Source organism: Gymnogyps californianus, chromosome 1, assembly GCF_018139145.2.
Source record: "Gymnogyps californianus isolate 813 chromosome 1, ASM1813914v2, whole genome shotgun sequence".
Taxonomy (NCBI): domain Eukaryota; kingdom Metazoa; phylum Chordata; class Aves; order Accipitriformes; family Cathartidae; genus Gymnogyps; species Gymnogyps californianus.
In genome coordinates this window covers 158,082,390-158,098,518 of record NC_059471.1, presented here as the reverse complement: position 1 = coordinate 158,098,518, position 16,129 = coordinate 158,082,390, and the positions used below count along the sequence as shown (strand labels likewise).

General features: G+C 46.8%; 1 protein-coding gene across 2 annotated transcripts in view; it reads left to right on the top strand.

The window, feature by feature from the left end:
• The window catches only part of NUAK1 (NUAK family kinase 1), a 59,258-nt gene that overhangs the window by 6,919 nt on the left and 36,210 nt on the right, over window positions 1-16,129 (top strand). Inside the window, exon 2 of one of the 2 annotated variants that reach the window (XM_050902316.1) lies at window positions 2,129-2,254. In XM_050902316.1, the coding sequence (XP_050758273.1) occupies window positions 2,129-2,254 (126 nt within the window). Of the gene's footprint in view, window positions 1-1,945; window positions 2,255-16,129 lie in introns of those variants that run through there. The other variant, XM_050902307.1, reaches the window with a different exon arrangement.

Below are 16,129 nucleotides of genomic sequence, written 5' to 3'. Positions count from 1 at the left end.
TAAAATAAAGGAAGAGGCTACAGGAGGACAAGGCACTCTTTTTTTGCACAGTAACAGAGTGAGGCTTCCCTTACCCTTTCTGATTTGGAATAGCCAGTTTGTGGTGCACTCTGTGAAAGAGATGTTAAATTTCATGCTCCAGGGCTTAAGCCAGTATCAGGCTCCCAAAGATCAAGAACCCAACGTGAGAGGCATTACTTCTGACCACTGCAGGATCCTTTCTTCAACCCGTGTGGCACGGTGCTGGCTCCTGCCAGGAACAGGGTACTGCACTAGGCAGGCTCGCCTTGAGCCGGTCGGGCACTTCTGCTGATCCTAAAATAAAGGTGCAGAGATGGTAATTACAGAGAAACTTGTGTTTTCAAGTTCATCAAGTCAGAGGGGCTAAGGCTGCAACCTCAGAGCAACGTGTTTGCTATCTCAGGAAGAAACCTTGAGGAAGTCCAGCCTTACACACAGGCCTCGTGAGCCAGAGGAACCAAACGAGAGTCCTCACCAAAGCTGGTGCCTGCGTATCACCCCATCGCCTTGACGCTCCTGAGTTAGTTAACTCTGACAAACTGGAGCCTTCGCAGGAGCCAGCCAGTCAAACCGGCTGAGCGCATGGACCACGAAGCTGAACGGAGGATTTCGAAAGGTCTGTGCATTACCCTTGCAGAGCAGACAATCCCAGCTGTAACCTGCACCTTAAGGACAGTCAGTGGGGAGGAGACACCGAGCCAGGAATCTCACATGAAGGCCTCTGCGTCACTCCAGCAAACTGGCCATACTGGAGCATGCCAAAGTGATTTCACCCCATGCAAATTTCCCATTTCTGCTACAAGAGACCATCTGCCTTCTCTGGCCACGGGCTTGGGGATGGCTTCTTTTCTAAAGGAAATATCTGACTCGTCTTAACCCTGGCAACAATTTGTATGTCTGCATTGGTTTAAGTTTTCAGGACGTCTTTGTGAAAGGAGTAACCACCTTACTGTAAAATGAAGAAAAGCATGAAACTGATGCATTCATTTGTATTTCAAGGATGCCGAAAGCAGAGGTGAGGGGTCCCTCAGCTCTAGGTCTTGGCGCTGATTTGCATGTCAACCACAGCAGGACTTGGGCCCAGGAAGGTTTCTTACAGGCGAAAACCTCCTGGAGCGGGCAAACAGCGCCTGCCCACACCAAACACAGGCAGCGGCTGGGTGTGCCCATGTTTTTCTGCCCGTTCCAGTTACATGGAAACCCTACAGGAAACCCTCGCCCGCTTGGTGAATGGGGAAAATGAAGCGTTTTCTGCAAAAACTTTCCAGGCCTAAATTTGGTGCAGGCTCACTCGGGCCCCTGCCCGCCGTCTGCGCGCCCAAGCTGACGCCCGGGCTCTGCAGGTGCACACGCCAGACCCGCGGGACCGGGGCCGGCCCTCGGCCTCGCCTCAGCCCGGCCCCGCAGAGGCCGGGGGGCTCAGCCCCGGGGCCAGGCCGGCCCGCGGCCGTGCGGCAGGAGCTGGGGGCAGGCCGCCCTCCCCGCCGCGCCGGGGCTCAGCCCCGCTGAGGCGCCTTCCAGCGGGCCGGAAGAGCGGCCGTGCAACCCCGTCTCCTCAGCGCACAAAGGAGGGCCCTGCCCGGCCGCCCGCGGGGCACCGGTCCCCGCCGCCAAGCGCCGTCCCCGGCGAGGCCGCCCCCTCCCGGCCAGGGGCGCGGGGGGCGGCCCGGCCGGGGCGGAGCGGGGCGGAGGGACGGCCCCACGCCTCCGCTGCCGCCTCTGCTGCTGCTGGTGCTGCTGCCGCCGCCGCCGGCGCGGGCGGCGGGGAAGGGGAGGAGAGCGCGGGGCGCCACCGCCCCCCGCCCCGCCGCGCCGCGCCGCGCCCCGCCCCGCCGCGCCCCATGGTGCCGGCGCGGGCGCGGGGCCGAGGCAGAGGCTGCGAGACCGGCGGGGCGCTCACACCCCGCGCCCGCCGCCGCCGGGCATGGAGGGCGCCGAGGCGGCTGCCCGCAGCAGCAGCAGCAGCAGCCCCGCGCAGCCCCGCTGCTCCTCCTGCGGCTCCGGGCCGGCCGGCGGCGGCGAGGCGCCAGCGGCAGCGGCGGCGGCCATGGAGGAGCCGCTCGGGGAGGCTCCGTCCCCGGAGGTAACGGCGGCAGCAGCGAGGAAGCAGCAGGGGGTGAAGCGGCATCACCACAAGCACAACCTGAAGCATCGCTACGAGCTGCAGGAGACCTTGGGCAAAGGCACCTATGGCAAAGTCAAGCGGGCCATTGAGAGGTTTTCTGGCAGAGTGGTAAGGCAGGCGGAGGGGCTTTTCTTTGCTTTTTTATTATTTGTATGTGTATATGTCATTTTTCTTTGCAACACCTACTTCAGAACGGAGCTGGCTGGGTGCATCCCCTCAGGGACCCGTTAGGAGGGAGACCCGTCCGTGTGCGGGCTGGCGTGTCTCGGTGAGGCAGGAGCCTGGTGTGGCCAGCAGCCCGTGGGGACCCGGGTCCGCTCCTGCACCCGGGAGCGGGTCAGCATCTCACCCATGCCTGTGGTCGCTTGGGTCCAGGGCTTTGTCTGGAGTGCGGATCCTATAAAGAAACTTTTTTTTTTTTGAGGAGTGGTGGTGGTACTGTAGTAACACGTCGGTACGTTTTAAAAGGATGTGTTGCTATTGGAAAAATAGGGTGGCTTATTGTTTTTGTTTTGTTTTTACATGCGGATCCACTGTGAACAGTTATTCTTTCCCCGCTGGAAATTCATGGTTTAGTGAAACCTGTCACATCCCCCAGCTAACCAAAGCCGCTCACAAAGTACTGTCAGAAGGGCAAACGTTGGTTCTCCGGTTAAAAATGCCGTAACTCAGTCATACTTTTGTGACCTGAACTTTGCTGACACCTAAAAAAATTGCGGGGACTGCAGCCCAGCCCCATTGGTTTTTACGATCCGTTTCACCGTTCAGCGGTGCCGGCTGGCTTGAGACTTCAAGCAGCCCGGCGGTTGTCCAGCAATAACTCAGCTTCAGCATTTCCTCATTGGTACAGCGCTCCAGCAGGGCGCAGAAATGCAATTGAAGAAATGTACACATTAGTCAGAGTTATTGTCATTTTTCCTTCCCTGAAATATGTAGCTATTCACAGAGGGCAAGCGAATGAGAGGCAGGCATTGCATTAAAGACTGCCCGGAGAAACAGATGGTTTTCTGAAGAGTTCTTAATGCTGCTTTTCATATGAAGTAGACTAATTGAGTTTTCACTAGACTTCATCTAAAAGCAAGACATTTCCCTAGTGACGTTACAGGTTTTGTCTCATTTATCTTTCCGTTTTGGTTGCCTGGAAGCTCAATGTGCACCCAGAGGCAGAAGCAACTGTAAAACAGAAAATGAAATTGCAGATACCGTGGCTTTAATAAGGGACACTTACTTTGCAACTAAATATCTTTGTGTCGACAGTGAAAATGAGAGTTTCAGCCAAGTTGTAGAGTCATATCATGTATGCTTTCAGTTTATTAGCTCATTTGGAGGCTGGCTAAAGAGAAACCAGAGATGGACATCTCTGCACATGCTCACTCCCAGTCCATGATTTTTAAAGCTTGCTCTCTTGGCTGTTTTACAATTTCAGGCTAACAAAAGCTCCAGGGCTATGTTATATACTAACTATTATTTTGTAAGTAGATTATTTTGAGTTGCATTACTGAATGTAGTAAATAAGCAAATACATTGAAAACACCTTTTTTAAAAGACTTGATCAATTAAAAAAAAAAGGTGTCTGTATGAGGTTTGGTTTTGGGAAGGGCCCTCTCAGATGAAAGGATGTAGCGTAGATGTGTATCTCCTTTACGTTAACGACACACCAGGTCTTTCCGTTATTTTGCTAACTGTTAAGCACTTCAGCTACACAGCTAAGGATACTTAGATGATACGGTCTGAACTAAATTTATACGGCTAATGCCATCTTGAAATGGAGAGGGTGAAAATCAGAACACCCATGCAATCTTAAATGCAATAAAAATGTTACACTTGCTGTATCAGCTGGTATGTAGAAGCTAAACAAATCCTTACCAGGGTGTGAGTTTTATACTGTAGTAATACAAGCCTTGGCGTGTGGCACTTCATAATTATTAACTAGTCTGCAGGCGAGTTCTAGTGTAACGTGTCTGTTTGAACTTTAACATCTGTGAGTGAACGTAAAATACCCACATTTTGTCCCGCTTACAGAATAAAAGCTAGTTGTCAGCAATCCAGCCAGACCTAAGTGAACGGAAAACGCTTCTTGTTTTCTGGCAGTTCCCTTGTCTGGCTGTTGCAGTGAACACCGATTGCTTTCCATGGGTGAGACGAGACCACCGACAGGACGGCTGATCAGAGAGGGGCAGAGCTTTCCTTCAGTTCCGTTCCCCCCCCCCCCCCCCCCCCCCCCCCCCCGCCCCTCCACTCCTCCACTCCTTTCTCTTCCCTTTCCTCTCCTCAATTCTTACTAGTGGGCAGCGTTTGCAGCGTTCCTGAGCGGGACGGACTGGATGCTGCTGTGTGTCCAGCAGGGGATGCACAGAGCGAGCGATGCGGCCGGCACCGTCTCTTGCACCACGTCCGATGCAAATCATCTCACAACCCGCAGCTAGGTAGCGAGAGTCCCAAGGTCGCTCTAGTCCAGTCTGTTTGCTTCCTATTCTGCTACTGGTTTAGCTAACCATCTTTTTCTTTACTCAGCGGTAAGCAGGTATTTGAAGCTGTATGGTAACAGATTGCGAAGCTGGACCTTGGCAGCGGCATTGTGTTCCCAGTCATCGGCCTTGTCCAAGTGATTCTCCTGTTTGGCCTTCCCCCTTCTCTTGCCCGTTAACAATCTCTTTAGCTGTACAGCACTTCTTAAAGGTATTTGCATGATTAGCCAGGCTTTTAATATGAAGCATAAACTTTGGATTTGTCGTCATCTGTATAAATAGAGCGCTCAGGAGTGAAATAGAAATTGGCAGATTTGAGTTAATGAAGTAAAACCAAGGTGAGAAGACAGTTCGATCTAAGGTACAGATGTGCTTTAGTCCTGTGCCATTGGAAATCAATAGCAGGGTTTCTGTTAACTTGAATGAAAGTAGTATTTGGCGCTTATTAACAGGTTGCAGGTTTACTCAAATTGTTACAGTTTCTTTGTCTTTTCTCTTAACTCAGTGGAACGTGATCGTAAAGCTTCCTGCCATAAAGCTCCGGGGTAGATTGTATGATACATTTAGTTTGTTACTGGAAACAACTTATATGAGTTTGTATATTAGTTACCACAGTGACTACAGGCAATATTGCATGCTGCACGAAGCAGTTAAAATATTGCCCACTACATGACGTATGAGGTGCCTAATTTTGCCAGCAAGACTTCCTTCATTAGTACTGGCTCAGTATACACTGTGTAACTTATGATATTTTAAATTAAGGCACCTGTTAGTAAGTGTAAGGATGAAGAGATGATATCGCAAGCCTGTGAAGTAACACTCATGTTGACATTTCTGTGGGTGTTTTCTCTACTTGTCATCTTGCACATGTTAAACCAAAGAACTGAGCTTTTGTTCATGTTATGTATTCAATGTTTGTTAGCCAAGAAATCTACAGTTACACTTATGTCAGCCTTAGACAAGCTGTATATTGACCACCTCTGGCCGATCTCATGCATGGTTTATGAAGATGGTAGATGCTGCTGGGTTCTTCTTTGAGTAAATGATTCCACTGGAGTGAATACTGCTTATAATGCAACTGTAAATTACAGATAGGCATTTTCAGTCTTGTTGTCTGTCTTTTCCTGACATTATACAGGCATATAAGAAGGCAGTGCCTGGATACAAAAATGCATTAATATTAATTAAATTAATGTTAGTAAAGCAGCATGTAGCGCTCTAAAACATGGAAGACACCAGGTAAACCCTGTTAGGCTGCCTGGAGCACTCCCAGCAGAATTTAACCCAGGGGTTCGATACCCCGGCCGGTTTACAGCTCCCTGTGGGTGCTTTCCTGTGAGGTGCTCTGCTGGGAGTCATTTGCTCTCCCTGTCACTGCTGGACCCGAAGCTTGCTAACGTTGCTGGTTGTTTGTTATAACCTCTCATGAAGCACCCTGTATTATCTGTGCTTCCTTTCGGTTACCATCTGTCCTTTTGCCATTTGCAAAAGCCAGGAGCTTCTCTCCCTTTCTCTCCTTAGGCTGCACTTGGGAGGCGATGGGGAGTAGCTGCAGGGGCCTCCCCTCCGCCTTCATCTCCCTCTCTCTGCCTGAGAGCCAGGACATCTTTTCTTCCTCCTCACCAGCAGGTGGAGGAAGCACTATTCTCCTCCAGCCGTTCCTCCAGAAAGTTAATTATTTTGGGAATTGATGACAAGCTGCAGCCCAACATGAAAAACAGGTGTGCAGTGCATATTTGTGCAGGCGTGTTATGTGTGGTGGTGCATGTTATTTATCTGTTTTGCATAGAAGTGCAGGTAGAAGGATGTTGCTGAATGAAATTGGTTTCCGAATTAAAATCTTGTAAAAAAACCCCCAAACTTTAGAGCAACAGAAACATTTTTAGTTGCAACTCTAGTGAAGATCTTCACTTTGAAAAAGCTCTGCTTCATGATGCTTTTGGAGAGTCGCACAGGGCTTTTGAAACCCTGAAACAGCAACCCATTACATGAAAGGAGGACCTTTGCTTTGCTGATTATATTTCTCCGTATCATGACAAAACCAAAACATGAATACCAACAATGACAGCTCTGTCATGTCAGTAATTAAGGCCTTGTTGGCCACACAACCATTTGTTTGTGGTGTGGTTTTTAAGGGCTCCAAATAACAAGATAAAAGTGTGCTCAAGGGTCACTGAGGACAGTGAAAGCCAGGTGGGATGTTTGTCCTAATTCTCTCATCTGCTTTGCTGATATCGTAGAAAATGTCAGTATCTCTCTTTTCCCTCTTATGCACGTGAATTCTTTTATCTTTAATGACATGTTATATTTCCTTTTTTTTTCCTGAGAACTTCTGCTTCAGTTAGCACTTGGGTCACTACTTAATATTGATTTTTATCTTGATTGCTCAGTGTGCATCTTCTGCAGGATAATGTCCAAATCTGACGCAGAACTGTTTATTTTTTTTTGAGGTTCTTTGTTGTTCTTATTAAGATATCTTCCTTTATTGCAGACACCGGTGGAAGTATCTACACAACACTGCTGTGATGTGAAGTGCTTGTACAGTACTTTGCACAGCAGGATCCTGATTCGTGAATGTGGCTTCCACAGCTATGATAATACACTTGAATAATAGTAACAATGGCCTGTATCACTACCCCGTTTTATACATGAGAAAGAAAAACTTGCCGATTAAAGCCAAAATCATCAGAAGTATCAGCTAGTTTTGAGTGCACAACCTAATACCTGATTTTTCCAGACATGTAGAGTACGTAACATCAGGGTCCTATGGATGACAGCCTCCTCCTGCAGAGCTCAGTCTCTCCTGCCTCCTGGGCGCTCTCTGTACCCTGGGCTTTTGTCCCTGTGTGACGTTCAGCTTTGGTCTCCGTTCCTGGCCCTTTTGTACTCCACTTGTGCTGCTGCCTCTCGCTTTGTTCTGTGTGCCAGTGCTGTGACCCGCGCAGAGAGCGCTGCCTTGCTCCCTGCTTCCGAGCTGGTAGCTGACAACAGAATCTGTGCAGTCTGTGGTGGGTGCTGCATACACCTCTCCTACCATGTAACACTTATGTGGGGCCAGAGGTTCTTCAGTGGGAGAGGGATTCTTGCAAAATGTATTGCCAAAACCTTTATTTATTTATTTAAAGATGTGCAAACTGAGTTCTTTTAGGGACTCATAATGTGACTAAATCTGGACAATGTTTTCATGGTGCTGAAGGCATGTTAGTGAAACTCAGGTCATCCTCTGTAAAATTGTACCAAAGCATGCATAGAAATTATAGATCTGGAATGAATAGAAGTTGGGAAGAGTATATGGGCTTGAGAATACTTTTGCTGATAATTTGTTATTTGTTCCACCCTTAATTATTAGATGTGTTCTGAGACTCTGGTTTAAAGAAAAAAAAAAGAAAAAAGAAACCACGGGATTTCATCTAATGTAATTCACAGTGAATATTGTGGGCTTATTACAATAGGAGTTACTACCTGGTTGTATAAAATTACCATAGTCTTCACATAAACACTTGTATAACTGAAATGCCAAAGATGACCTAAACATCAAGGGCTGCAGACAGAAATAACTGATTACAGCATGCAGGTCATTAGGGGAAGGCACTAGTACAAAATACTTGTTTTCTGCACTGAGAATTCTTGTTGGAGAAGCAGGTTTGTTCAGGGGAATATGGTTCAGTGGTATGAAAGTCTGAATTAATGACTAGCCAGTAAGGGGTCATCTGAATACATTAGCTTGTCAAATCTTTTACCAAATTAAAGAACAGCATGTTCTTTCTGAGCTTTGAGTGGGTATCAAGTGATATTCCTTCAATGATGTTGGACTCTCTTACAGGTGAAGAAATTAAAAGTTTCCAAGAGACTGTTGCTGCTGCTCCCCCCCCCCGCCCCCATTCGATTGAACAATTTTGGGCAGGTCAATTACTTCACTGTGTCTCAGTGTATCCCTTTCTGAAGGGATACTAGTTAATATAAGGAAGTTCGACTAATTAACGGGGCACATTTTGGCCTGATACATACCTAGTATGATCCCTCTAAATGTGAAATTCACAACAGAATTTGAGCCAATGTTTATAATGCAGCCTTCAGCTAAAAATACTATAAAATGCCTAAGCATTATTACAAATGGTTTCACAGCACCATATGCTAGAGAACACAACAAAATGGAAATTGCTTGTACAAAGTCTTTCATTAGATATGGCTAAAATATACTGCGTTTTTTAGTGGCATGTGTTCTAAGAATTATTATTATTTTTTAAGAACCGCAATGTGGATTTGCCATGTGGAGACAATTATTGTATATATTGTAGTTTGGGGTCATACATGTTGAACAAAACTGTGTGGAATGTGCAGTTCTTGTGAGCAATTGTTTATTCTTTACAGAACTGTAATCATAGTTAGTCTGTGTTTTGTCTGGTAAATAAATAACTAGAGAGTCTTTGCTGAAGTGAGGAACTGGGAGGAGGCACGTGGTGGTCACGAGAGTGCCAAGGAAGAATGCCGAATGTGGGCTGAAAACCAGTTCCAGGTATATCAGCCTTGAACACCAGCAGGTCAATGTGCGTACAGCCACGGTAATCCAAATGCAGAGCATATGGGACACGTTTCCAAAACCCACATACCAGGGATTCAGAAATTGGCTGCTGACCTTTGCTTTGATGTGGGCATCTCCCTGGCTCGGGTCTCTGCCTCCCGTACCACGCTTACGTACCCTTTATCTACGCAAACCAGGATGCTGACGCCAAAGCATCTCCTCTTACGGTACAACCATGCTCCTCTCAGCAGGACGCTGTTATTCTCCTCATTGTCGTCTTGTACGCTCTTCCTGTGTAAAGTGAGACCAAGCCACGTGTTTTCTGCCACAGCCCTGGATGATGCTCTGAAGCCAGAAGCGCAGGTTTGCCTCTGGGCTTGGAGTGGGATAGGAGCTCGCAGCACGGATGGCAAGAAGCGGCAGTGGCAGCTGCCAGCTCCTCCTCTGCACAGAGTGGCCAGAGCCTCAGCAGCTCCTGACCTGGGCAGGGGTGGAGGCTGCCGCCAGTGCCCAGCTCTGGTGTACAGTTTTGATGGTTTGCATGCCACCAGTGATGGGCGTGTTGGTGTGGGAATCTCTGACCTACAGAGAATATTGATCTTGTCTCTTCTTGCCTCCTATGTGAGTCAGGATTTGTCCCTAAATAGCTCAGGCGTGCACTGGACACTGTATAGAAAAAGCTCTTGTCATTAGCCCCGATGGGTTGATGTACTTGGGATAGTCGGTATGTCAGAGGAAACGTCTCAGATGAAAAGGTCTCTGACTAAATATGCAAATGATATTTGTCAGCATTTCCCTCAAATATCTTCTAGCAGATGTGAGTACCATGTGTGTCCATTTAATAAACTAAACTCAAAATAATTTCCACTTTGCTAGATATATGGGGAATAGCTGGGGGGGGTGGGGAGCGAACTACAAAGCAAGGTAAAAACTGCATATGTGTGTTGTTATATTTGATGACCAATTCATTAAAGCCATAAGTGTATCCAGGCTTTCAATAGTGTTCTCCTGCTGTTGCTTCCTGTACTCCCTGGCTACAAAATCAGTCTCTATGGCTCTCATTTGTCTTACCCACATGAAAGACTTTGAGCATCTGCAAGTTATGATTTGAGAAGTATCTGCTTTTAAACAGAATATATTTATCACCGTGTCTTCACAGGCAACATAGTACGTTGTATAAATTAGGGGATCCTAGACCTTTGAACACTAGGGGGCTGGGTGAGATACTCTGTGAGCGTATGGTGTCTGGCCATACCCATCAAACATCCTGGACCCACACCAAAAATGCCAGATGTTCAATAGATGTGGAGGCCCTCCCCTAACCTTTGCTGCGTGTTGCAAAGTGGGGAGGGTGGAGGGGGCGAGGCTGTAGCCGTCCCTTGCTCTTGCGCTGTTTTAGTACTCTCGTTTAAGCTCAGTGTTTTTTATATTTTGAACGAAAGACCATGGACCAACCCTCAATTCAGTCTGTTAAACTATTGCATGGTATAAATGCTAGGTTTTCCCTAACTCTCCAAAGACAGATGGGATTTGCTTCTAGCTGTAGTGATTTACGAGACATCAGTCCTTAAAGCTGCCACCGGCCCCACGACGGGATGCAAGTCCTGGGTCTTGCTCAAGTGTGAACTTTTTCAGGCTCTGTTCTTACCAGTGGAGGAAAATAATAAAATACTTTAGTGGGTGGTTCCTTTCATTTTAAAAAAAAAAAAAAAAAAAGCCACACAGCAGCTATGGGAAAAGGGGCTGGCATTGCTGGCATATTCGAAACAGTCCTGGCCAGTTGTAGGTGAATGCAACATCACAAAATAAACACAGGTCTTGTGGTTTATAAGTATTAAGAAGACAGCTGAGGTTGCTTAGGTTAACGTGCGACCAATGTAACTGTTAATTTCTGGGTGCCTCCTCGGTCTTCCCTTCTCCCTGCTGGCATTTCCCACTTCACCTCAGCCACACCTCCAGCATGGTGCCCGAGGCCCTTTGCCGTTGGGTCCCCTGGGATGCCAGCCTGGTGAAGGGGAGGGTCTCCTGCGCCTTGTGTGGGGCTGGCTACCTCCGTGACGAAGCATCAGTGCTTGCCAGGCCGCTTCGTCCCTGTTGCCTCGACTTCCCGAGGGACATTGGCCTGTGGTAATCCCAGAGCCCCTCAGCTACCCTGGCCCGACGGCCGGCATGTGGGACGACTTAAGCAGAGAGGCTGGAGGAGCTGAGTGTCTTTGTTCTGAGGTCTGGCGGCTTGAGGGACTTGCAATTATCCTAATGTCTCGCTGTGCTGAGGGGCTGAGTCAGCGTATTTGGGCTTGAGCGCTACTGCCTTGGAATAAAGACACTGGTTAAGGGATATTAGGCTTAAAAAAAAAAAAAATTCATTGTTCCTGTGAAAAGATACCATGCCAAGTTTGGAGACTAAATTTAGCCATTCATGGGTAGATCAGAAAGATTTGGGTCCTGCTGTCAATGGAGATCTCAAAGCCTCCATATCATGTTTCCTGTACACAAAAAGGCATTTCATCTCTGCTACAATTTCTAATCTCCATAAAATGCCTGATGGTGAACGGTATCTCCCTTTATCTGAGGTACAAGTGTTATTTTAAAAGTGAGTGTTCATTTTTTTTTGATCACAAAAGGTAGCGATGAGGGTTGGATAAAAATACCTATTTGAGCCATGTGGTAACTAAACAAACATTCCTTTTTGTTAAATGATGTTTTGTTGCGGTTTTTGTCATTGATGCAAAAAGATTAAGTCTTTTGCACACAAGTTTGACAGGGGAAGATGGCGTTTGTTAAAAACACGGCTCCTGAGGCACATGTTTGGAGCTGTCATTTATCTGCGTATTTTTGCCATTGCACTCTGCACAAATCAAATCTCGTAGCTTCCCCAGTGGGGGAAGGAGGAGCGAAGGCCAGCCGGTCCCTCAGGTGGCCGGGGATGCCCAGGGACACCTGGCGCAGCGCCGTACTCGGCAGCGGTTTCAGCAGGGCCATGCTCCGGGTCGTTGTTTTGGCATAGGGGTAAAAAAAAAGCCTTTGGGAGGAGACGAGGGGAGAGCACAACCTTCCTGGCTGGTGCATGCTCTCATGCCATGTGGCCTGGAGCATGAGATAGCTGCGCTCCAGCGCAAGATGAAAATGCCTGTAAAATACCTGCTGGAGGCAATACAGGCTTAGCTGACCTGTGTAGGGATACAACTGAGAGATGTCCACATTGCCCTCTCGGGAAGACACATTTCTAACCAGGCCTATACATGAGGCATAGCGTCCTTCATTCTCCTTTCCTTCTCTTTGGGGTGCCAAAATGAGGTGAAATAATGAAACGGTGATCGGTGGGTTTAAGCTCCATCTCCTGTAGGAGCTGGGTTTCGCAGCTGTGCTTCGGGCGCCCAGGGGGTGAGTGGTTTCCCTGAGGTTCATCCGGCAAGTCTGTGGCAGAGCCGTGGGGAGAACTGAGGTCGACCACAGCTGCAGCGCTGCGCTGCGCCGCGCCGTTCCTTGTACGGGTGTAACCATCTCAGGAAGGTCGCTCATAAAGCGAATGTCCTCTTTCATGGCTGTAGTCACACTTTGAAGGGGTGGTGCCAATTTTTCAAAAGCCCGCCAGCTGTTGTGTAGTGGAGCCTGGCCACTACTGCGTGCCACTGTTGGTCACCAGTTGGTACCACTTGGTCGCTGTTGTGTCCTCACAACCTGGGAGGAACGAGGGCCTTCAGCTAGACCATGCAGTGCATTTACATCCAGGCCAGGGTCTAGCCATCTTTTTCAACAATAGGGTTTTTCTCTGTGTACAGTTTGAGAGTTTTCTACCCGTCTCTCTGTTTCGGTAAAACAAATGTATTCTCCTGTCCTGTCTGGCGTTTCATGATGAAAACGTGGTCTAATGGGACCTGTGAAATGCCTCGTTGTGGGTTGCGCATTGCTAGCGAGGAATTCATCGGGGAGAAGGATTTCATGCTGTACTTTAACCTCCTTCCAGACTTTCTTGGATGAAAGGAAAACTCCGCAGCCGTGAATGTAACTGGTTATCATTATTGGATGTCATTACTCACTCACTCCGAGCGTAAAACAAAAAAATTGCATCCCCTGTGATGTCCGTGGGTAAAATGCTGCTCTCAGTTACATTAACACTGTTGTAAACTGAAGAGTAGAGTTTGGCCCTTTGTTTCAGTTGAAACATTTGTTTAACACAGGCAAGGACTAAACAATACACTTGAAAGCAATTTGTGTTATTGTCTGTAGAGCAGAGCTTGTATTTTATGAACTGGCTGATCATAAAGACAGCATAAATCATGTAAAGCATTCTCATTTACTTTTTCTTTTTTTTTCTTTTTGCAGATGGGGCTTGTAGGGTAGAGATGCAGTCAAATGTCTGCTCCAGGGTATTTTAGTTGAACTGTGTGAGTCCATTAAACAAATGTAATGGCTTTTTGGAAAGAAGTGCTGCATGTTTCAAACCAAATGTTTTACATAGAGAACATCTGGGTAGTTCTGGGTGTTTGTATGTAGAGCACATCAGACAGCAGCCGTAGTGAGCTCAGCTGGGAGGTTGCCTGGGATGTAGTTGTAGGATATGACAGTTCAGTTGTTATGGGGAATAATTCCTATGAAGTATTGCCATAAACTGAATCTTTGGCACAAACAGCTATGTCTTTGTTTTACTGTACACCCAAGTTATTCTTCTTATCTGCCCAGCAAAACTCTAAACGATGTTTAAACAACCCAGTAAATGTTGGCACCTCTGAGCTGCGGCATGCACATTAAAGCAAACTTGAGGAAGCCGTTACTGTTAAGGGGAAATGAAGCTTGCTCTATTTTCAACGAAGCACTATTGATTCCTGCCACGGGCAATGCAGTGCGAGCGAGCGATGAATGCAATATGTGCAAATGGTTTGTGGGATTGAGTTGGAAATGATCAATGTTACAGTGGTGTTGCGTGTTGTTGCTTTGAGGAATGTGAAAATGCAAAACTGGTGAAATGCATGTAATTAGCCTGACATTAGAGTTTATTTGGGCTACTGGAAGAACTTTAACCTGGTTAAATTAATAAGCCTGCTTTTACTTCACAGCATCAGAGGTAATATATTTCCAGGAAATGTAGGAAATGTTGAAAAATGTCTTATTTGAGAGTCAGTTCTTAAATTATTTCTGCAGTTTAACTGAGGAATGCGTGGTTCAAATGAGATTAAAGTTGTAATTGCCAGAGTAGCAATGCAGCTTCCCCTTTCAGGATTGTTTAAGTAAAAAGTTAAACAAAGTGGGTTAGGCAGTCTCTTGCTCCAGTCCCTTGTGGACAGCAATTCACATTGCGCAGCACTGCTTTAATAGTCCTGCTTGGTCTGACATGATTTGTGGTATTTGCTGAGATGAATTTCTGGACCGAGCAGCGTGAGAGGGAATTGCTCCTCACTCTGAGGAAGGTGGTATGTCCAAGTCTGTGCGAAGGTCACTGGCAGGGTGAAGTGGGAAGCCTGCGCTGCTGCTGTTGCACTACCTAGCAGCTTAGCTTTTGGCAAGGGGATCCCAGAAATCCGAGTGCTAACTCTCCCTTGTTCAACTGACTTCGGCCAAAACACGTGCCAGAAAAGGTGTTTGTGCGTGTTGAAGAAGGGGGCAACAGTCCTGGAGATCACAGGGTCTAGGGGAGTTCTTTGCCAAAAGCTTTCCATCTAGAAAAAAAATTGCTTTGCTGTTTCTCCCCTCCAAAGTTAACCCTCCCCATAACTACTTTTAACAACTGCCTGCAGTTGTGAACTCCTCTTCTAGCAGGGAAAGCTAGAATTATGCGTTTAAGGGTGCAAAATTGCTCGATCGCCAGCCACTTAATTGTAGGAAAGCATAATTCATTCCTCACCCTCTCACTTCTATTCCAAGCCCAACTGGCTGCGGGGAGCAAGACTGTTCCTGTTCCTATGTTACTCTCTCCACTGAGCCATTAGGGTGGCCCTGGTAATTTACTTTCAATAAATAGAAGGGAACAACAGGAGGTTCCTCTACCTTCAGGGGTATAAATATTTCTCAGAAATCAGAGACGGATGGGGAAGAAATGTTAGCAAACTCCTTTCCTCCCTCTGTAGCAATTCCACCACCTTCTGTAATAAATTCTAGGACAGTCCCTTCCAAAAAGGGACCATTAAATAGGTAACGTCCAGGCAGAACAATGTAATACTAAAACAGTGCTTTTACAAAAACAAATTTAATATTGCAAAGTGATTTGAAAGCCCTGGAGCAAAATAACCTGGGTGAGGCTTTGATACACACGATTGCCAATCTTTTTGTTTTCCAAGAGTATTTTTCCAGGTAGGATGTGGGTTTATGGTTCACTAGATTCCCACCAGGAAGTGGCATTTATATTTTGATCCACCTTAAATCAATTTAGAAAAATATACTAGATATAGGTGCTTGTGATAGTTCTGTGTCATTAACTCTTCCAACTGTGCTGTTTATACACATCTGTGTACCTTCCGCGATATAATCTCTGTGGCCCCCCATCCTTGCGCAATGAATCGCTGGTCATCAATGTTAATCCAAAAGCCTAAACTCTATAAACTCAGCTTTAAAATCTCTCCACACTTCAAAATTCCACTGGGTTAATTAGGAATTTGAAGTGGTCAAGCAGTATGGTGTTGGGTTTTAATGAGCGTTGGTGGTGCCAGAAGGTATGGACATTTCTTCAAAAGAAGAGAGACTCTTCCCAAGTTTTCCTTGTACTATTGTAATTCTCATGGTGAAATAGCACTTCCTTTTTTCTTTCAAGGACTGCAGAACCAGGAGAGCAAAATTAAAGGATCCACACAATACCAGGTGACTTTGCATTTGTGGCAGAAGAGGCAAAGATGTGCAAAGCTTTTAGCGGTTCTGAGGCTTCTCTGAACTCATAGAAACTTTAGTGAAAGAGAGACAATAAGCTGGGTTACATTTATTTACCCATAGCTTCCTCAAGCAGAACGTACCAATGAATGAAAATGCACTGTCAGGTAGCTTCTTGGAAAAAACTAGTTCTAA